This window comes from Mustela nigripes, chromosome 4, assembly GCF_022355385.1.
Source record: "Mustela nigripes isolate SB6536 chromosome 4, MUSNIG.SB6536, whole genome shotgun sequence".
In the NCBI taxonomy this organism is placed as follows: Eukaryota; Metazoa; Chordata; class Mammalia; order Carnivora; family Mustelidae; genus Mustela; species Mustela nigripes.
Genome location: NC_081560.1, coordinates 150,367,087 through 150,390,519, shown reverse-complemented (window position 1 = coordinate 150,390,519; position 23,433 = coordinate 150,367,087). Strand labels below are relative to the sequence as shown.

At 41.0% G+C, this 23,433-nt stretch overlaps 2 protein-coding genes across 2 annotated transcripts in view; one reads left to right on the top strand and one right to left on the bottom strand.

The window, feature by feature from the left end:
• The window catches only part of SHLD2 (shieldin complex subunit 2), an 87,915-nt gene extending 71,299 nt beyond the window's left edge, over window positions 1-16,616 (bottom strand). The window contains exon 1 of the mRNA XM_059397964.1: window positions 16,545-16,616. The gene's annotated coding sequence lies outside the window, so the exon portion shown is untranslated. The remainder of the gene's footprint in view (window positions 1-16,544) is intronic.
• Window positions 16,617-16,723: 107 nt separating this feature from the next.
• Window positions 16,724-23,433, top strand: part of GLUD1 (glutamate dehydrogenase 1) — a 37,071-nt gene continuing 30,361 nt past the window's right edge. Inside the window, exon 1 of the mRNA XM_059397967.1 lies at window positions 16,724-17,419. Coding sequence (XP_059253950.1) covers window positions 16,966-17,419 — 454 coding nt within the window. The 5' untranslated portion in view covers window positions 16,724-16,965. The remainder of the gene's footprint in view (window positions 17,420-23,433) is intronic.

Below are 23,433 nucleotides of genomic sequence, written 5' to 3'. Positions count from 1 at the left end.
ACACCAGAGCCAAGAAAAATGTGTCATTACAATTCTTCTACGTAATTCTGTTCAGTTAGCCCTCTCATTTCCCCCAATGGCTTTCTCAAAACTGTCCCTTTCTCCCCAAACTCTCCCCTACAGTCACCATCTCCTTCCCCTATAATCTCAGCTAATGACTTTATCCCCCTCACCTCACTGGAAAAATTCATCAAGTGTACTGAGGCCCCAAATTCCTCACCTATCCCCCAAACACTTCTTCGTTGACCCCATCTCTCCTTCCATTATCCCCATGTCAGTGGAAATTATATTCCTACTCCTACTCAAACCCTGTAACTTTACTCCATTCTCTCTAATCCTAAGGATAATGTTCAGCCAAACTCACATACCTCCTTCTTCCTGTATCACTTCTCCCTTTCTGAATTCTCCTGTGAAGCATATAACCATACTTACGTCTCTCTCATCTGGATACAACATGTGCTCAACCTACTATCCTTCAAGCTTTTGGAAAAGAATGTCTGCACTGTCTCCAACTCTCTTGCAACCATTCACTCTTTGTCCTCAGCAATCTGGCAGTATCTCCCCCACAGAGACTTCACTGGCGTTTTTCTGCTAAAGACACTCCATCATCTCCTCGATGCTCTGCCCTTACGTCAGTTGACCTATTTTGAGACATTTGACACTGCTCACCACTGTCTCTTAAGACTTCTCAGTTTTAATTTAACAATATCTACTGGACACCGACTTTCTGACAAGAACTGGGGATAAAATGATGAGCCTGGCACAGTAAGCCCTCAAGGAACTTAGAGTTAGATGGAGTAAGCTTCTACAATCATACTCTTCTTTCAACCTCTCAGATCACTCCTTCCTTTCTCTACTCAACGCTTAGAGACTCATACTCCCTCAGGACTCCTTTCTTTGCTCTTCTCACATCCATCCTGGGATTACCATGTTCACACTGCCTACTCACTGATGATGACAAAATACAGATCTCTAGCTTAGAAGTCTATCCTGAGCTCTGGACCCACTCACTCTCTATGAAAAGATACCAGTACTTCAATATCTCACTATCTTGATTGTGAATTTTGATGAAGTACTGAATTTTGATGAAGTCAAATTATCTATTTTTTCTTTGTTTGTTTGTGCTTTGGGTATCATATTTAAGAAACTGTTGCCTAGGGACACCTGGGTGGCTCGGTCATTAAACATGCCTTTGGCTCAGGTCACGATCCCAGCACGCTGGAATCCAGCCCTGCATTGGGCTCCCTGCTCAGCGGGAAGCCTGCTTCTACCTCTCCTACTCCCCTGCTTGTGTTCCCTCTCTTCCTGTGTGTCTCTGTCAAATAAATAAATAAAATCTTTGGGGGAAAAAAGAGGAAGAAGAAGAAGAAGAGGAAGAGGAAGAAGAAGAGGAAGAAGAAGAAGAAAGAAACTGTAATATAAAATCATGAATATTAACACCTATGTTTTTTTCAAACAGTTGTGTGCTTTCAGCTTTTAGATTTAGGTCCTTAATCCATGAAAACCATAATTCTCAAAAGCTAAGCATTTTACTTGCAATATCTAAGGGTTTTTTAAATTCTGAGACCCTGGCTTTCAATATGACAAAGCAGGAAGACTTTGCTGGCAGAGTTTATACTATAAACTATGGCACACAGGAAGTGGCAGGTGATGGCGTAAATGTGGTTCTCCCACAACAATCAAGATGACATAAAAAATGGGGTGGGGGTGGGAATAGAGAGAGAAAGAGGAGGTAGAAAATAGGTAGAAGTTTAGAATTCTTACCTCTTATCCCATCTGAAGCTAAGTCTTGGGGTGAGAAAGGGTAAGAAAAATCTCTAGTATGTCTGTGGGGAAGGACCCAGAAGAGAAGATAACCATCTTTCCCTTTTCTAAGTTATAGTCCAGGGAACTGCAAGTTTTTAGCAAAACCTTATACCTACCACTATATCAGTGTTAAGAGCCAATGACATACCCAGACCGTATTCCTGAAAAGCTGCCTCAGAGACCTAAGCACACCAGCATGGCATGGAAACTGTCAAGAAGTTTACTTTGGGCCAGGGTGCCCAAAACAGCCTTGAATCAAGGCGTATCCAGCGCACACAGACCTGTTGACCAGAGGTCATGGTAGTAGCGGGGACATCAGCCTCAGACGCAACAGAGCAGATGGTGCCATTCGACACTAAGCCAGTCAAGGCACAGGTTAGCAATGGCCAAGGACAGAGAATGGACCAAAGACAAGATGCCCCTCCTCAGTGCCAGGGAAAATTATATCACTTCTATCAATACTCTACACCCCAGGGGAAAAAAAAAGAAAAAAAAGGTATGTAGAAAAAAACTGAATTTATCCAAAGGACTGATTATTTACCTAAGGATCTGAGTAAACCTGGAATTAATTAAGCTAAACCAGAAGCTACTGACTTTATCCTAAATTGGCAAAATTGTCCTCTACTACCTTGTAGAAATAAGAAGCTCCAGAGCTAAGGAAATTTTAGTTATAGAGAGATAACTACATTTTGTAGTTGACAAAATTTATGCCTGCTATACAACAGCTGGGCTTCGGCTACACAAAAAGTAAACTGTAAACCCCCTGTCAACGTGATCTACCTCTCCAAAGGTACAACATCTAGCACTAAGCATGGACAACCATAATCACTCTGGTTTCCTTCCATTCCTAAAATACGCCAAGGTCTTTGGTCTTTCCTATATTAGAGATCTCCACATGCTGTTTCCTTCATTTGTGCTCCCATGGGTCTTCACAGAAGTTGCCCCAATGCAAACTTTAGCTTCCATTTAAATGTTTCTTCCTTTAAAAGGCCTTCGCTGACATCCTAAATAAAGTAGCACAGCACCTATGATTTCCAACTTGAACAGTCCTCAAAATTTCACATGCCCACTAGAATAAAAGCTCTGTTCTTGCCTGTCTTGTTCACCAACTACCCTAGTGTCTGGTCCATGACAGGTGGTCAATGAGGAACTAATGAATCAGAATAAAGTGTGATAGACAAAATAAACTTTAAAACCTTCTGACAAATCCATGTATTAAAGAATTTAAAAAATTAAAAGTAGACAACTACCATATTCCAATTTGGAAATCCAAGTAAAAAGAAAGATCATACATAAATAAGTTTCTATTTTTATTTTTAAAACAATGTAATTATAGAGTCTTAGAAAATGGTTATATGAAATTATAGAGTAACTTCTTCAGGCTAAAGCCTCTTTTTTTTTTTTTTTTAAGATTTATTTGTTTATTTGACAGACAGAAATCACAAGGAGGCAGAGAGGCAGGCAGAGAGAGAGGAGGAAGCAAGATCCCCGCCAAGCAGAGAACCCGATGCAGGGCTCGATCCACGACCCTGGGATCATGACCTGAGCCGAAGGCAGAGGCTTTAACCCACTGAGCCACCCAGGCACCCCCAGGCTAAAGCCTCTTAAAACCGAAACACAAAACAGAAGCAAGTCCAACAAACCATCAAGATGGTTATTATTATTATATTATAATAATATATTATAATTTTTATATTATTATATTATATATTATATTATTATATTTTCTTTGAAAATAATAATAATAAATATTAAAATAATTAGGTGCACAGGAATAAAACTGAGCCTACAAAAACTTTACTGAGGAATAAAAGAAACTGTCTAAACATAATGGGAGATGCTCCACACTCTTTTCATGGTTAAACAATAATGTAAGATATCGATTCTCCTTACATGAATCTATAAACCTACTACAACTTCAAGGAGAATACAAAAGGATGGGGGCACCTGGGTGGCACAGTGGGTTAAGCCTTTGCCTTCCGCTCAGGTCATGATCTCAGGGTCCTGGAATCGAGCCCCGCATCAGGCTCTTGGATCAGCAGGGAGTCTGCTTCCCCCTCTCTGCCTACTTATGATCTCTCTCTCTGTCAAATAAATAAATAAAATCTTTAAAAAAAAAAATACAGAATGGTGTATTTTTTAAAGTTAATCCTAATCAATATTAGACATACTGAAATATAAATAACAATATAAGTTCCGTTTTCCAAATGAAGAGCTAGATTCAAGCCAACTCTTCTTATGAAAACAAATAAAAACACAAGGTGAAACATAAAAAACAAATTTTTTGCCACTAAGAGTTAATATAGTAAGGAAATTAGCCAACTAAATCTATAAGAGAAAACCAGCAATCTAGAGTAAGTTAGCATTGGAGCTGCTTTTGATGAGGACATTTGATCATGAGGGAAAATATACATTTTTGTTTGATGGTGTCATGAGATACTAGAAACATAATTCAAAGCACGGAACCCATACAAAATGATGAGCCTACTAAGAAAGTGTCCCCACAATAACCTGTACCTCTAAAGGGCAACACCCTCAGGGTAACAGTCATCAGAAAGTAAACCAATGCCTGAAGTCTTATAACCAAGATTTGCATCATTTGATGGCCCAGGAAACTGCAAACCTTGGATGATGTGGTACCTTGCCTGACCCTGGGCACCTACAGAATGAAGCACCAAAAAAAAAGTTGGAAAACACAAAAAGAGTAAGAAACACAGAAGATAAAGTGAAGGAAGATAGAACAGGGTAGAGACAGTATTGGAAGAGGTAACAGGTACAAATGTTCTAGAACCTGCAAAGATATCCATCTCTAGATTCAAAAGTTGCAAATAATAACCAACGAATAGAGGATACTGGTAAAGCCTTTAAACTGGTCCAACGAAGAGACCAGCTATCTGGTGAGCTGCCCCACCTCATCTCTTGCCATTTCTTCTGTCTTTCCCTCCCTCCCCAGCAGACCCACATAAACACACTCTCTGGCCACAGTGAAGTACGACACAGTTACCTAGCACTGACTATTCAGTAGTTTAAAAAGAAGACATTTCGATCAGTAGAGAGAAGGATATTATGAAAAGACACGAGCATTAGAAATAAAACTTAACTTGGAAAGCCATTTTTCTGACCAAATCACATCATGGGTTTCTGGCCAGCATTTAGACAGGACATGGCTGGGTACTTGCCCAAAAGGCAGTCAGTCATCTGTAGCCTGAGGAACAAGAGATGAAGGTCACAGGGTACCAAACACAACCGTCCAAAAGAGCTGGGAGCATAGATCATGATTAAGATCAACGGTAGAGCTCCAGGTAACTCAGCAAAAAGCATGCTGGTCAACACAACAATTTGGCTGAAATGACAGTTAAAAATCTCCCTGTACCAGTAGTAATTTCTTAATTTTGATAAATGTATTGCGACTATGTAAAATGTTATCATTAGGTAAAGATGGGTGAAGGGAACTCTGCTGTATCTTTACACCTCTTCTATGTATCTAAAATTCTAAAGAAAAGTTATGTCAAAACAAATTATTATAAATAAAACTATTTCAAAATAAAAATTTTAAAAGTGGAAAAATTGAACACATCTAGTCATTGTTTTTTTCAACTTTTAGTATTATAAATACATCATGGAGTGCTTCTATGAGCCTTGATACATATTTTTAAGCATTTTCTTTCATATTTCAGATTTTTCAGGTCTTATCCTACTCTAAAATTCAAATAGGTGGCTGAGTCAGATGGGCATCTGACTCCTGATTTCAGCTCAGATCATGATCTCAGGGTAATGAGATCAAGCCCTGAGCCCGGGCTCAGTGCTGGGTGTGAGCCTGTTTAAGACTTTCTCTCCCCTTAGGGGTGCCTGGATGGCTCAGTGGGTTAAAGCCGCTGCCCTCAGCTCAGGTCACGATCCCAGAGTCCTGGGATCAAGCCCCACATCGGGCTCTCTGCTCAGCAGTGAGCCTACTCCCCCCCAACCCCACCTGCCTCTCTGCCTACTTGTGATCTCTCTCAGTCTATCAAATAAATAAATAAATAAATCTTTTAAAAAAAAAAAAAAAAGATTTCTCTCCCCCTTGGGGTACCTGGGTGGCTCAGTTGGTTAAGCTGCTGCCTTTGGCTCATCTTGATCCAGGGATCCTGGGATCAAGCCCTGTGCAGGGCTCCCTGCTCAGCAGAGTGCTTGCTTCTCCCTCTCCCTCTGACTGCTTATGCTCTCCATCTCTGTCAAATAAGCAAAAAAAAAAAAAAAAAAAAAAAAAATCTCTCCCCCTTTCTTCCCTTTGTCCCTTCCCCCTCCTCAGTTGAGCTCTCTATCTCTAAAAATAAAATAAAATTCAAAGTCATTTTTTTCCATTTTTAACTGTTTTAACTGATAGCTATAGAGAAAAATTAGGAAAGTATAGGTGTTCCATAATGAGAAACAATACAGAAAAAGCAGGGATTTGGACTAGAAATAACATGAGTCTGCAGAAATAAGTTAGGAATAAATCTAAGCATCCTTTGTTGTCCCATCTGTTCTGTTTCCAAGTTCAGACAGCAAGAGTTGGGTCAGCGAGGAATACTTATGGTTGAAAATGCACAGTCATCTCAGGCCGATGGGCAGGCTATTGTTCCTATTCACACACTTTTTCATTTTTCTCTAAGAAAACGTTAAAATAAATAAAAACCATAAGAGGCAAGGAACTGGTATTTCTCAGGGTTCAGGTTTTTTACGTTTTTTCCCATTTAAGTTTTTTCTAGTTAATTTAAAGCCAATTGTATTTGCTTCTCTAATGTTATCTTCACTTTTTTTTTTTTTTTTGGTGTTTGTATTGTATAATAAAAAAGGCAAGAAAGAATATGAAATTACAGAAGACCGTCAAAGTCTATCATTCTTTACAATACATGTTAAAAAATACCAAAAAATTGTTATTCAAAAATAATTCCATTTTATATCTGACCTAGAAAAAAACACATGAAGGTAGGGATACATACTTGCTTTAAATTGAGCCTCTTGTCACAGCTTCCCTGGAAGCTGGAAGTCCTGACACCTCTTTTCTCCCTGTAATAGACATTCCCACGGACGAACAGCTCTTCACTGATACCTCATTTTTTTTTTCATAGCTGATCGGAACTTCCACTGTGGATGGCTGGTGATTCTAGAATCTAAGATGAATCTCTCTGTGTTTCATTGGTTCTAGATGGCCCTCCAGGAATACAATTATAAAGATGACATCCTTGGCAAGAAAAATGTGGAGGGCAAATATATATAAAGGGCCATTTTATGTATCTGCCCTGTGCATCTTCAAAGTAGTCTCACCTCAGGGCATCGGGGTGGCTCAGTCAATTGCATCAGACACTTGATTCAGTGGCTGGGATCTCAGGGTCTCATGACCTATATAAGAGCCTGCTTGGGATGCTCTCTCTGCCTCTCTGCCCCTCTCCCCAATCCTGTTCACACATACAAGCTCTTTCTTGCTCTCTCTCAAAAAAAAAGGAGTCTTACCCCCAACTGTGCTTCTGACAGTGTGTACTATAGAACACAGAGACTCCAGTGACACTGTCACACTTGTCCTTAGCACAAACACAAGAACTAATTTCAACAGAAAGACCAAACAGATGATCCCTCCTGTAGATGTGACTCATTTATCTGTGTCTTATACCACTGCCAGTAAGTTGCTGGTAGCAGCTTAATCTGAAGATCCATTGAAATCATTTGAGCATTTGATATTTCTTTACAACTCCCAGACTTTCCCCCAGAAACTGAGGATGTGTTTTCAGTTTCCATTCTGTTCTCCTGACTGGCGATAAACACTGCAGCATGAGATGTTGCCTTATAAGCTGTCAGTGCCCCCACTCCTCCTGGCCAAAAGAGACATATTTTAAAACTATGATCATTACATAAAATCTCAAAGGGAAATAGACTTAGCAAATGTCTCAAAGTAGAAAACATGAAACATAATGAGAGTTTTCAAAGGGAACTGGGTTCTAGATTTCTCAATGTAGAGAACATGAAACCACAAGCACAATTCCCAGAGGTATATTTAAGAATGTTTCCCCCCTTTCAAACTGTGCTTATTTTCTAAGAGAATATATTATCACAGTAAGAGAGCACTTAGCAGGGGCGCCTGGGTGGCTCAGTCAGCTAAGCATCTGCCTTCAGCTCAGGTCATGATCCCAGGGTCCTGGGATTGAGCCTCATATCTGGCTCCCTGAAGCCTGCTTTTTCCCTCTGCTTCCTGCCCCCACTGCTTGTGTTTTCTCTCTCTGACAAATAAAATCTTAAAAAAAAAAAATGAGAGAGAAAGCACAGAGCAGGTCAGTTATTTTCTGTGGCAAATACAGCAAACACTGCTGGTTGCCAACTTCACAATTATTCCTCCTGCTCTTTCTTCCTCACTGGCTGTGCCTATCTGCATTTCAGAAGTTCAGAGCATCAGAAAGTTCTCCTTCCTTCCTCCTCCACAGTGAGGGCACAGCATGGAACCTGTTCCTAAGGTACTAGGGCCTACCTAAAAGAGCTGAAGCTGGTCAACAGGCCTTTGAAAAGGTTAGGTTTTCTTTACCAACAAAGGAACGCATATGGGAGGAAAGTTCTGTTCTCCCACATAGCATTTAGTTGTGCCTGGATGTGACCCCTGGAACTGATGCAGCAATCTTCTGAACAAGAGAAACCACCAACTTGCTGACTGTCACACTGAGAAAAGCTCTGGGTTCCTTGAGAGTATCTCTGAGCCCTTTACCAACCACCAGAATAGCCCTGCCTCCAGGTTTCTTGTTAGATAATAGTTAATCTCATTTAGTTTGCACCTTTAGTCTCTTAGACTAAAGCCACTTTTATCTGGATATTGTTGCTTAAGGGCCAAAACATCCCAACCAATACAGCTAGCAAGTACCTGTTCCCTTCACTATCTTGGAGTTAGACCACTGCTACTTAGCTGATGCCACCAGCCATGACCAGTGTCTATGCCTTGATCCCTCCCGCCTCATTCATGTTTTTCTTTTCTATCAAGAGCAGACTCAATGTCACTACACTCACATCTGCACTTCAGGATAAAGTCAGTTTCTTCACAACTTTTCCATGGTGAACGTGAAGGTGTTTTTTGCTTCTCCAGCGCACAAATATGCCTCAATTTTTAGCTTATACTTTCTTATTATTCAAACTTCAATCTCATATTAAGATCACAAGTGATCGGGGTGCCCGGGTGGCTCAGTGGGTTAAAGCCTCTGCTTTTGGCTCAGGTCATGATCCCAGAGTCCTGGGATTGAGCTACATATCAGGCTCTGGGCTCAGCAGAGAGCCTGCTTCCTCATCTCTCTCTGTTTGTCTATCTGCCTTCTTGTGATCTCTCTCTGTCAAATAAATATATAAAATTAAAAAAAAAAAAAAAGATCACAAGTGATCTAAAATTTCCAAAAAGTGGGGGAGGGGAGCAAGCCTCGGTGGCTTAGTTGGTTAAGCATCCAACTCTTGTTTTTTACTCAGGTCATGATCTCGGGGTCATGAGATCAAGCCCATATGGGGCTCTGTGCTCAGCACCAAGTCTACTTGAGATTCTCTCTCTCTCTCGGCCTCTGCCCCTTTCCCTGCTCTCTCTAAGATAAATAAATCTTTAAAAATCTTTAAAAATCTTTAAAATTTCCAAAAGGAAGTGTGAAAGCTAGGATAAAGACTGGATTTTATAAAGAGGCATCTACATAGATCAATAAATGTAGCTGGATGGTGAGGCATCTGGGATGATGAATAATTGAATGCGCTGTCCTTTTTACATATAAGGAAAACAAAAGATCTCAATTAAAAAACAAAGAAAAAGACAGGCGTAATGAATTATATACAGGTGAATTCAGAATCCTACCTTAGTATAGCTAATTTTTAGGAGACCTCATTTGTTTCTTGCATACTATGCTTAAAGAGATAAAAGTTCCTATAATGAGTTTTCACATTTACTCACAACATGGAAAGAACCCTTAAGTAAGAGTTGATAAAAACCTTTGTTGAATATTATTCAGCAACAAAGCAAAATTAAAACTTAACCAAACTACAGAAATAGATATGAGTGGCATGTAATTTATTAGGAAAAAATGGTTTTTAAAAGGAAAAACACATGGCGCCTGGGTGGCTCAGTGGGTTAAAGCCTCTGCCTTCAGCTCATGTCATGATCCGGGGTCCTGGGATCGAGCCCCCCACAGGCTCTCTGCTGAGCAGAGAGCCTGCTTCCCTTCCTCTCTCTCTCCCTGCCTCTCTGCCTACTTGTGATCTCTGTCTGTCAAAAAAATAAATAAAATCTTTTTTAAAAAATCAAAAATAAAAGGAAAAGCACTAGAAATCCTAAAAATTCCAGGTTCTTTTCTTGGATACAGTTTGTTTTTTACTTACTAAAAAAAACATGCTCACTAAAGGGGACAAAAGATGAAAATTACAACTTTTCTGAAAATCCATGAGAAACACCAAAGTATTAGAAAAAATTTTCCTGAAAATTACAAGCACAAAGGCTTGATATAATCCATGATATACCAAAATTACCAATGCTGGGAGGAAAAAAAGGGAACTAGGGGATATTCATTTTTCAACCAAACTATTGTTTGGTTTTTTGTTTTGTTTTTAATTAATTTATGTATTTGAGGGTGGGGGAGAGGGTGAGGGAGAGAGAGAATCCCAAGCAGACTCCCTGCTGAGACAGAACCCAATGCAGGCCTGATCCTTCAACCCTGAGATCATGGCCTAAACCAAAATCAAGAGCCAGATGCTTAACCAACTGAGCCACCCAGGCAACTCTCAACCAAATTTGTTTAAACCGAACCATTATGATCAAATTCCTTTAACCAAAGTGTATGCTACCCTACGCTCTCAAATCATGGTCTCCTTTACCTTCAGGCCTTTGCATATGGTGTTCCCTTAGTATAAGGTTCTCTTCTCTCCCCACACTCAACTGGCTGGTTAATGAAGTACTAATAAGCACTTTTGAACTAAAACCGATTGAAACTTAGGGATGCCTGGCTGGCTCAGTCAGTAGAGCAGGCAACGCTTGGTCTCTGAGTCATGAGTTCGAGCCCCACAATGGGCATGGAGTCAACTTAAAAATAAATAAATAAAATAAAATATCGTCATAAAAAAAATCTATTAAGGAGCACCTGGGTGGCTCCATCAGTTGAGCATCTGCCTTCAGCTCGGGTCATGATCCCAGGGTGCTGGGATCGTGCCCCACATCAGGGTGCCTGCTCAGCAGGGAGCCTGCTTCTCCCTCTCCTCCCTGCTTTGTGCTCTCTCTCACTATCTCTGTCACTATCTGTGTGTCTCTCTCAAATAAATAAAATCTTTAAAAATAAGCAAGCAAAAATAAAATAAAATCTGTTTAAAAAAACTATTCAAATGAGAAAAATGGTGACCTAATAAAAGAAATATCAAGATTCTTAGTTCCTCATTTAGAAGCCCTTGTTTAAGAAGTTAAATATCTGACTTGTCTACAGAGAGTAATAAATTATGTCAAATGAGAACTAAACAACTTTAAAGGAAAACAAGATTCTGACCACTGTTAAATTCTTCCTAAGTTCAAATTCACTACTCATACTTAAGAAGGCATCCTGAGATGAAAGACTGAAAACTGATGTTCTATGTAATAGATTATTCACTGTAGCACTGCTGTAACTTCAAGGTATTAGGAGCAATTTATGTGTCCATTGAAGGACTAGCAAAAATAATTATAACACACGCATACCACGAAATAGGGCATAATAACAAATAAAATGAGCAATTAGCCAGTAAAATAAAATAAATCTATTGGAAAGGAAGAAGTAAAACTCTCTCCCTTTGGAGATGATCTTGTGTACAGAAAATCCTAAGAAACCCACCAAAACAATTATGAAAACTAATAAATGAGTTCCATAAGGTTAAAACACAAGATGTCAATATACAATAATCAATTCTATTTCTGTAAGGTGAAAAGAAGAACTTAAAAAGGAAGTTAAGGAAAGAATTCCAATTATAATAGCATCAAAAAGAATTAAAGGCTCAGTAATAAACTTCTTTTAAAGATCTGTTTATTTGAGAGAGAGAGAGACTGTGCACACATAAGTAGGGCAAGGAAGGGCAGAGGGAGAGAGGGAGAATCTCAAGCAGACTCCCTGCTGAGTACAGAGCCCAACACAGTCTCCATCTCACCACCCTGAGATCATGACCTGTGATCACAACCTCAGCTAAAACCGAGAGTCAGATGCTTAATGGACTGAGCCAATCAAGCACGCCCCCCCAGTAATAAACCTAATGAAAGAAATACAGAACTTTTTTTTTCAAAGATTTTATTTATTTATTTGACAGAGAGATCACAAGTAGGCAGAGAGCAGGCAGAGAGAGATGGGGAAGCAGGCTCCCTGCTGAGCAGAGAGCCTGATGCAGGGCTCGATCCCAGGACCCTAAGATCACAACCCAAGCCAAAGGCAGAGGCCCAACCCACTGAGCCACCCAGGTGCCCAAGTACAGAACTTCTCTGAAAAGACAACAGGGCTGAGAGCAATTTTTAGAAACCTAAACAACTGAAAAAAAAATCTCATATTCATGAGTCGGAGATGTGATATCATTAAAATGGCGCTCCCCAAACTGATTCAACCCAATCCCAATAAAAATTCCAGGCAGAATCTGTGCAGCAATTAACCACTTGACTGTAAAATTCATATGAATAGTCAAGGGACTCTGAAAACCAAACAATCTTGAAAAAGAACAAAGTTTGAGGACTCACACTTCCCAATTTCAAAATCTACTACAAAGCTACAGTAATCAAAACAGTGTAGTACTAGCATAAAGAGAGATATGTGAGCAAGTGGAGAAGAACTCAAGAGTCCAAAAACAAATCCTCACATTTAGGTCAATTAATTTTTGAAAGGGTATGAAGACAATTAAATGGGGAAAGAAACAGACTTTTGAACAAATGGATATTCACAGGCAGAAGAATGAAAGTAGATTCCTTCCTCATTCCATATACAAAAATCAACTCAAAATCCATTTTGAAACCTAAAACATAAAAGAACTAAATATAAAAAGACCTAAATGTAAAAGCTAACAATCTTAGAAGAAAACATAGGTGTAAATCTTCATGACCTCCAGTTAAACAATGGTTTCTTAGACATGGTACCAAAAGCAAAAGCAACAAAAGAAAACATTAATAAACTGGACACCAAATTTTAGAATTTTTGTGCTTCAAAAGACACCGTCAAAGAAGTGAACAAACAACAACAGAATAGCAGAAAACACTTCCAAATCATGTATCTAATAAGGGATTTGTGACTAGAATATATAAAGAACTGTAACAACCCAACAATGAAGAGGAGAAATAATCCAACTTAGAAATGGGAAAAGAAGGGGCACCTGGGTGGCTCAGTCAGTTAAGCATCCAACTCTTGATTTCAGCTCAGGTCATGATCTCGGGGCTGGTGGGGGGTGGGGACTGGTGGCGGTCTCATGAGATCAAGTCCTATATCTGGCTCATCGCGGAATCTGCTTATTCCTCTCCCTCTGCTCCTCCTCTCACTCGCTTGCTCTCAAACAAAGAAAGAAATAAAATCTTTCTTAAAAAAATAGGTAAAGGAAATGAATAGACATTTCTCCAAGAAAAGATAGACAAATGGCCAATGAGCACATGAAAAGATATCCAGCATCATTAGCCACCAAGGAAATGCAAATCAAAACCAAAATGAACTACTATTGCACCCCAGAAAATAACATGTGTTGCCGAGGATGCAGAGAAATTGTATCCCTCATATGCTGCTAAAAAGAATTAAAATGGTGCAGCTCTGTGGAAAACAGTTTGGCAGTTTCTCAAGATTAAAAAACTTTTTTTTTTTTTTTTTTTTTTCAAAAGGTTAAACAGCAATTCCATTTCTAGGTATATACCCAAGAGGACTGAAAACATGTTTCCACACAAAAACTTGTACAAGAATGTTCATAATAGCATTATTCACAATAGCCAAAAAGTGAAAATAACCCAAATGTCCACGATAAATGGATTAAAAAATGAGAGAGCCATACAACGAACACTATTTAGCCATGAAAAGAAATGAAATACTGATCCATGCTATAACATAAATGAATCCTTACAACATTATCCTAAGTGAAAGAAGCCAATCACAAAAGGCCACCTACTGTATCATTCCACCTAAACAAAATGTCCAGCAAAGACAAATATAAACACACAAGGTAGGAAGTATGTATTACTTTTCCAAGTCATTTTTTTTTAAGGACTATGAGGTTCTTTTATTTTTATGCTATGTCTTTCTAAATCCTAAAATTCTTCTTCTGTGATATTTTTAAAAGCACTTGAAAACATAAAAGCATGCAATGGATCAAAGAGAAATGACCTGGAATTTTAAAACAGCTAAGGAAAACTCATAAATGTCAAAGCCAGAAAACTGATTTGTCTTTGTTGAATATCATCAAATGACCAATATTCCCTTCAGTTAAATTCTGGCTTCCTTTTGAAATGGAAATTACTCATAAATTTAAACTTTAATTTTCAAAATAACTATCTTTTATAAAGCAATCATCAATGTTACATATAGAATTGTTGAGTCACTATATGGTATACCTGAAAGTAATATAACACCCTATGCTAACTGTACTGGCAATTAAAATAAACTAAATCATCACTGTGAAGCTGAAACTCACTATACCTTACATCACAAAAATTTAAACTAAATGCAACAATACTTAACATATTTCTTGGGATAGCAGCAATAGAATAACTTTGGGGTAGAATACACAGGTTTGAATCTCAGCCTGCTGTTTACCAGCTGCGCAACCATCAACAATGTACTTGGTCTCTGTGAGCTTTAGTTCCCTCTTCCATCAAACCAGGAATTATAATACCTACTTTAGTTTAAAAACAAATAACTCCGTCTACTTATTAAATGGGGGGAATAAGAGTAGTGTTTGGAAAATTTCACTCCTTAAACTTATCTATAACATTTAGGGGTGCCTGGGTGGCTCAGTTGGTTAATCAGCTGCCTTTGGCTCAGGTCATCATCTCAGGGTCCTGGGATCTTGCCCCACATCAGGCTCCCAGCTCAGCTGGGAGTAGGCTTTTCCCTCTGCCCCTCCCTCTGCTCTTGTTTTTTCTCTGTCAAATGAATAAGTAAAAACTTTAAAAAAAAATTCCCTGTACCATCTGAATTTTTTTTTTACAACTTATATGTAATTTTAAAACATAATGAGGATTTAAAAAATAAAAGCATCTACCTTTTGGGTTCTTAGAGCCCTTTTTAAAGTCATTTATAGATAGGAGACTCTCAGTTACAGATGACCTCCTCACTATTTCCATAGGCTTTCCAACTTTTGAATTTAGATGAATAAAACTTGGGAAGAAGCAAAGTTAAACATTGATGTTTCTAAAGGCTATGGTTATCACAAAAGAGATAATTGGGGCAATAAAACTAAGCTTTGAAACCACTTTCCTCAAAACACACCAAAGAATTTAATCTCAAGGGAAAAAATGTCCACATGTTTCTGGATGCTAATTCACTTTATTCTAAAATTTTAGTATCTGGGGTTCAATTTTCATGGGTTTTTTTGTTTGTTTGTTTTTTGTTTTTGTTGTTGTTGTTGTTGCAATGTAAAATGATACCATCAAGTGAAAAGGAAATTTAGTACCTTAATTTTTTTTTACCAACAAGACAAAGATTCAGTTTAGAGAATATTTTTCAGTGAAAAACAACACACAAATATAAATAATGATACATTTATCTAGCAAATAAGATAAAATATAATCTGCATCTTCTTTGCTTTGAGAGTACACTGAGATAGATGAATGTAATTTAACTAATTTACGTTGCCACTTCATACTTCACAGTATATTCTAAGAATTAAGAACATTCTCTTCCATGTTCTAAGAGATGAATAAAGTGAATGTCAGGAAGTAAAGTAGTTTTGCAAGTCAAAAAGGTGCCATTTTAAAACCACCAAGGTACACCGTTCCTAGTAAAGCTGAGAATGAGGCCTTCGGTACCTTTTCTTAAGGACTGAGTCATTAGAATGAAACAGGTGCCTAACCTACCCGTAAGGAGTGTATGACTTTAGCATTCCTCAAGTGTGTGCAAGTATAAAATTAACCCTCATGAAGCTTAGACGTTCACAAATCCTACTCTGGGCCACTTAATAACTATATTACGGAGAATGTGCTGGAGTCTTATTATTGCATTTCTAGAGTGTCTTTGTTTTTAGACCGTATTTCTAAAGAGGGGAAGCACAGTCAGTAAATCTTAGAAAACTGCAATGACTCACGGTAACTATGATCTTCACATTAATGAGTGGTTGCATGGGGTAAAATTTAAAACTTCATTTTTTTATTAAGGCCAGTGGACAAGGGATTCCCCAGCTCCCACGCTTTCTCCTTTCCAGTTCCTGCAAGCCACCTCCCAATGACATTTCCGTGCTTCATTCCCCGAAGGCAGAGCCAAGCCCACAACCGCGCCTTCAACCGCCGCTTCACGGTCTCGGCGCCCCTCGTTCGGCCCGCACCCCGCAGGGACGCCAGAGGACGGGCCAGCGGGGTGCTGGGCCGCCACCCCGCCCGAGGGCGTGCGGACGGAAACGAGGGACACCAGTGACTCACGCGGCCCGGCCCGCCGCCAAACCGCACCACCTTCACTGCCGCGGGGCCCGGGGATCCGCCTCTCAGCGCCCCCGAGGGGGAAACAAGCTCCTCCCCCGCAAGCCCCTTCCCGAGCTGGCCCCCTCCCCACACTGGCCCCCTCCCCAGATCGAGGTCGGGGGCGCGCACAGACCTGAGACACCGCCTCCCTGTAGATCCGGCCAGTCCTAGGAGGCCTCGCCCCTCCCTCCCCGGCCGGTGCGAGCATGCGCACTGAGCCCTGCCGCGTCTGCGCGCCCCCGAGCGCCCCTGCAGGCACGCGCCGCCGCCTGGGAGGCCGGGCGAGGCCGCGGCAGAGGCGGAGGCCCGGCTCCCAGGGCGGCGCGCGCCGCCCCCCCTCCCCCCCCCAGCGAAGCCCTGCCATTCACCAGCGACTTGCGCCCGCGGCCCCCAAGTCCGTCCTCCCCGTTAGGCGGCGGGCGCCGGAGGGGAGGGGACAGCCCAGGGGGCAGGAAGCTGCAGCTTAAAAGAGCAGCGGGCGCCGGGCCCTTCCTCCCTCCCTCCGTTCCCGGCCTCTGCGAGTGCCTCCGCTCCGCGGCCTCCGCCCCGCCGCCATGTACCGCTGCCTGGGCGAAGCGCTGCTGCTGTGCCGCGCGGGGCCCGCCGCCTTGGTCTCCGCGGCGGCCGACTCGGCCGCGCTGCTGGGCCGGGCCCGCGGGCAGCCCGCCGCCGCCGTTGCCGCCCCGCAGCCGGGGCTCGCGCCGCCCACCCGGCGACACTACAGCGAGGCGGCGGCCGACCGCGAGGACGACCCTAACTTCTTCAAGATGGTGGAGGGCTTCTTCGACCGCGGCGCCAGCATCGTGGAGGACAAGCTGGTGGAGGACCTCAAGACCCGGGAGAGCGAGGAGCAGAAGCGGAACCGGGTGCGCGGCATCCTGCGGATCATCAAGCCCTGCAACCATGTGCTGAGCCTGTCCTTCCCCATCCGGCGCGACGACGGCTCCTGGGAGGTCATCGAAGGCTACCGGGCCCAGCACAGCCAGCACCGCACGCCCTGCAAGGGAGGTGAGCGCCGGCCGAGCCCCTCGCGCCCTCCCCCGCTGTCCTGCCCAGCCGGGATGGGCACTGGCCCCCACCCACCCTCGCCCCGGCCCCAGCCGCGGATGTGTCAGGCTCGCGCGGACCGTGATTTTTCCTCCCGAAACCGCCACGTAGTGGTCCCACCTTCTGCCCGGTGACCCATCATCCCCGGCCCCCGCCTGTGGATGTTGCATGCAGAATAGATGCTGCACGGCTCTTCTTAGGTCCTAGTGTAGGTGACACCTAGGGTGGGTCCTGACGAAATGCACTTCTAGAAATGGGAATGCCTGGCCCATCTGACTGTGCCTTTGCAAGTTTTTGTGAGCGTCTATGACTCACCCGATCACGAACTATGAAATAATTATTTCCGGGTTTTTTTTTTTTTCCTCCACTCATTTTTACATCAATGGCAAATGATACCGAAACATACAAAGTGAATTACCTTTTACGTTTGAAATCTAGACAGTTTTGCTAACCAAATGATTTTACTAATTACACATTGGTCTTTTAAATCACGTCATTTTTCTGACCTGACACTCCTGTTTTGCACATACCAAAGAAAAAGAAAGAAAGAAAGAAAGAAAAGAAAAAAAAGTAATGCAAAAGCGACGTAACATCTCCGACAAACAAACACTGGGCGCCCTGACAGTAAATCTAAAGGGTGTAGAATGCAGGATGGCCCGCCAGCCAATGGAATGAAATAGCCCTGGGGGTGTGTACTGGTCCTGGCTAGCACCAGATTTGAGCTTGGGGAAAAGATAAAGTACTGAAGAAAGGAGTTGAGTCGGTTAGAATTTGGTAGTCTCAAGTTATCCTGTACTTAATTTTTTTTTTCCTGTACTTACATTTTTGAGATTTGGCTTCCTTCGAGCAAATATAAACTTAAAAAAAATTTTCCCCAGTACATGGCACAGTACATCTTCTAAAAGTGCTTAAGCATAACCTAGAAAAAGGGCACAACCACTTTTTTTCTATTAAAAAAAAAAAAAAAAGATGTTGAGTTAAGGACCCAGGGAGTTGAAGTCTTGGTGGAGGTTGCTTGGCAAATAAGCACAGGGGAGGGTGTTGGGCTGGACCGTTTCTCTACATGAGCCTGGTACAGTATTCAGTATAAGAGCTGACTTATAAGGATAGTCTTTAGAAATCTCTCTTCTGGAAAAATTGGAGCTCTGCTGGCATTTCCAAACTGGGAACAAAGGTTGCCTGAACCTGTTTAATGATTTACTGGCTAAATTTGCATTGACGCCACCTTCTTCTAGGACAGACCTTTAGAGCTTAATACCCTCTAGCTCTCGTTGCTCTTCTCAAACTAATATTTGAACCACTTTGACCTTTAATTTCCCTTTGCTCCTCCAAATTACATAAAAGTTAGTTTCCTACATCACCTTCCTTCTTCCTACCACTCCCTATTCTCTAAACCAAGAATACAAGTTTAGGCTCCCAAGAAAAGCAAACAAGGATGTTGGAGGAAGAGAAGTTAGCAAATTCTAAGTTGCTATGTTTCTTTAAAATGGCCGTCTAGTTGATATTACTGTCCTCTTGGCAGTATATTCCAGTAGCTTAAAAGATAAGCAAGTAAACCATTATAGATATTTTTCCGCAGGGTCTGATTCCGTTTCCTTGAAGTTCTTTATATTCCTCTATTCTTTATATGCTGAGTCCTCTCCTATCACAACTCTACAAACTCATTAAAGCAACTAAAATTTACCATGGTTTGTCACTCCTCCTCTTGTTGCCACAGCAGTTTTAATGCGAAAATACTGAACCTAGCCAAACCACATCAGCCATATTAAGGCTCTGTTATTGTAGCATTTGCTTGTACCGAAGGGTAAGAAACAATTCTCTCCAATTTACCCCATTTATCGGAAGGCATGTACTGAAAGTGCTATCAACTCCCAGCTTACAAACATAGAGAAACCGAATTGCAACTAATAATTAGTTAAGCAGGCATTGCAAGATAATGTAACATGAAAATTGGCCTCTATAAAGTGGTAAATGTATTATCTTAGGGAATTTCAAAGACTTCAAGGAGATAATAGGATTGATTGGGCAGGATTATATAGCTATGAAAGGCCTTAAAAATATTTTTGTGTGCTTTACTTAATGCATGGGTGTGCTAAATAGTTGATCAGCAAAATTTGGATAATGTGGACGTGCATGCTTTGCTTTTTGTAACACTCCAGGATCTTTCTTCCCATTTATTACTTCAATCTGACTGCAGAGAATGTATATTCGATGAGCACCTTATTTTGAGTAGTTTTTGTTTCCAATTAAACATTTAAAGCTTTTTTTTTTTTTTTTTTTTAATTTACAAAAAGGTTGTTGACCTTCATGGTTGCACTCTGGTCTTACAAAATTTATTAGGTGATTGAAATTTCCAAGGATGCTTTGGATAATCCCTGTGGCTTAAGTAAATCTTTCTCTTTTAAACATTTTCTCTCACCACCTCAGCTGCCTTCTCTGCCAGTGTTTTTGCGCGCACATGCACACACAAACTCACACACACACAGCCTTGTTGGCTGTTCATCTTTTTCATAACCCTCAGTGTTCTGCATCTAATCTTCCCTCAAGAGTGACCTTCTACCTGAGTTTTCTGAAATACAATTTTCAAGGTTGAAGCAAAGTAACAACCTAATTATAATCTGTGTAAGGGGAACAGGTGGTTTGAAGACCTGGGGGTGGCTGATGTGTACTTTATTCCAAGTAAATATTTAATAATACATTTTTGTTTTTTTGCTCCTTTCCCCGCAAAGCATATTTACCTGAAGTCATCAGATTTTACATCTATTAAGCATTTGCAGTAGAGTATGCTGTAAACTCAAAAGGGAAATTTCAAGAGCAGACTTAATATTTTCAACAAAGATGAATATTGTGGGAATTTCTGCTTTGAGAAGACTTTTTCATAGTTTCTTAAATGTTTGAAAACATTATCAGTGATTGTTTCTGTTAACTTTCTCAGAATAAATCCTGTATTCTGTTGGCCCATGGTTCTGCAACCAGTTCTGAGACCTGTGCAGTACCTTTTCAGAAAGATGTTTATTGTTTAAGAATCAGTTTTGGGAGGGCACCTGGGTGGCTCAGTCAGTTAAGCCGCTGACTCTTGTTTTCAGTCATGGAAGTCTTGGGATCCCTAGCATGGGGCTTTGCACTCAGAGGGGAATCTGTTTTGAATTCTCTCTCTCCCTCTGTCCCTCCCCCTGCTCTTGCGTGCTTCCTCAAGTCTTTTAAAATTTTTTAAAAATAAATAAAAGTCCGTTTTGGAGGAGAAGTACAGATTGATATTAATTGATGTAGGAGCAATTTAACTTTATCTCCTAGGTTGTTTTTCCCCAGCTTCTTACTTTCATACTAGAACTATTAAGCCAAAGTTCCCTGTTCCTGCTTCTTCCTTCTATCATAGAACTTTCTAAAATTATCATCATTTTAAATAATGTTTATGGGGGTGCCTGGGTGGCTCAGTGGATTAAAGCCTGTGCCTTTGGCTCAGGTCATGATCCCAGGGTCTTGGGATTGGAGTACCACCTCTGGCCTCTCTGCTTGGGGGGGGAGCCTGCTTCCTTCCCTCTGCCTGCCTCTCTGCCTACTTGTGATCTCTGTCTGTCAAATAAATAAATAAAATCTTTTTAAAAATAAATAAATAAAGTTGATGGACTACAAATGGAATAGTCTGGTACACTGACCCTAAATCTTTTGTTAAACTGTAAATATCAGTACCCCCCCCCAAAAGTATAAACTATAATAACCCATGGACTTGTTCTTTAAGAGCCAAAATGCAAAAAAGCAATGGGAGGTAGACAGTGTTTGTTCTAGTCCCTGGGGGACAGGATGCTGGGGTGGAGGGTATGGGAGGCTGCTGAGGTTCGGAGTCCAGTAGTATCATTCAGCCAGTCCTCTGGGTTACCACTGCATAGTGAATGGTGGTGCTTTGTAGGAAGAGTGTAGAAGGTACTGATACTGTTTTAAAGTGACGCATGCTTTGCCTTCACTGGGAAAAAAAAAATGTTTCTGACTTATTTCTGCTGTGCCAGATTGACAGCCGGCAGAACATGGGTAACTTTGAATAAATGCTCACACTCAGTATTCTTGAAGTGTGAGTGTGTGTCCGCATCTGTTCCCACAAGAGAAAATGTAGCCTTTGTAGATAAACTTAGGATTTAACTCAGTCTGAAAATTCCGTTAAAAGACAGGTGATTTGTAATGTGTTCTCGCCCTAGCCCTCATCCCTGAGGGTTTTGTTGCCGCGGCTCCTGCTGTTGTTTTTAATCCTTTTTAATTAAATCCAGAACTGGGTTGCCATGATAGAGGCTTTTGAATTTCATGGGAGACAAATGCATCAGATGGGATGCATCAGAAGGCAGTTCAGTCTTCCCCTCACTTCGGGCAAATCCATGTAGGTGGCTGGCCCTGGCAGTAGAAAGCCGGTATGCAGGAACACAGACGCTGCCCACTCATTACGCCGAGAACACATTGCAGGAATTGGGGCATCAAAAATCAGAGGACAAGTACCAGTTTATTAAACTTCAATAAAAGTGGCAGTGTTTAAATTTTAAATAGAAGAAGTAAAAATCAAACATGAATTTTCTGGTTTGTAGAGGGAAGAAATTAGGTGTCTTACAGCTATTGATAATAATTTAGATAATAATTTAGATTGTTTAAGAAAATTGTTTTTGTCCAGTGATATTTAAAGGTGCTGAGAGTTCTGCCAAGAACCAATAAAGACCAAAATAATTAGCTTTGGGTTGTTGAAGAATTCCTAGGCAGTAGCCTGACATAGGATTTCCAGGATGTTGTGGGACATTTTTTCCCATTTATTTTGCATAATATTAGATTTCCATAATACAAAAACAAAACAAACACAAAAAAAACCACCAGACCTCTTACATCACCGCAGTGAAGAACATTGATTCATAAATAACCCATGATGGCTGTACCCAAGAAACTCCTATTAAAATAGCTGTATATCATTCAGATAAATAGTGATAATGGTTATAAAATGAAAAATGAGCCAACTCTGTCCAGCTCTTTCCCATGAAGTAACTGAACAATTTTCTGTGCACAGTTCTCACCTAAAACTGACCTAGCTATCCCAGTGAGGAAATCTTTTCCCCTTTCCAGAGGCAGAAATTTATGTAGATTACTCACTATCAAAAAGACTGAAGCATTGGTGTATGAAATACTATGGCTAAAGGCAGGACAGGTTTCACCAAGGGCAGAGTGGTGTCCTGGGAGAAGGCTGCTCCAGACCTTAATTTCCTTTCCCAAAGGCAGCAGCACCTGAGAGATCTGTCTCCACACAGGTCAACTGGCAAAACAAGGGGTAACCTAACAGCTCACATTTGTTGAGCTCTCTGTGGACACCAGGCATTTTGCTAAGAGCTTTTCATGCATCATCGCTTTTATTCTTCACAACAACCTCATGAACACACTGTTGCCCCAACTTTGAAAAGGGGATACTAGGGCTGAAAAGATTCCTCCAGTAAGGTTACACCCCCACCCAGTTTAAGTAGCAGATTTGGGGTTCGGGCTCCCATCCTCTGGCTCCAGCACCCACCTCCTTAAATGATTATTGTTTGGGATCTATTCATATGGAAAAAAATGACGAGTTATATCCTAAGCAGTGACTGAGAACCATGTCGTGCCCTCAGTACCAGGACCTCCGAATACTTTGGATCATTTGAAATGTGTTAAAAGCTATTAGAAGGCCTCCCTTCCTAGAAAATGCTTGCATATTCCAACAGCTGTGCATATAAAACTCGCTCATATCTGAAATCTTTACGGGCCCATTTATTCCAGTCGGCCGTGAAAGAACTTCCTAATGAGAGTTTTCCACTGAAAGGTTTGAAGAGCTGTAGTGTTGAACAGTTTAATGTTGACAGTCAGGAGAGCTCCTTTCCCTACCAGAGTGTTAGAATATGGATCTTGAAGGGTTTTCAAAGGAATCATTTTAACAAGGCTTTCTTCTGAGTGCCTCTTCCTTAAAAACTCAGAAGTTACAGTTT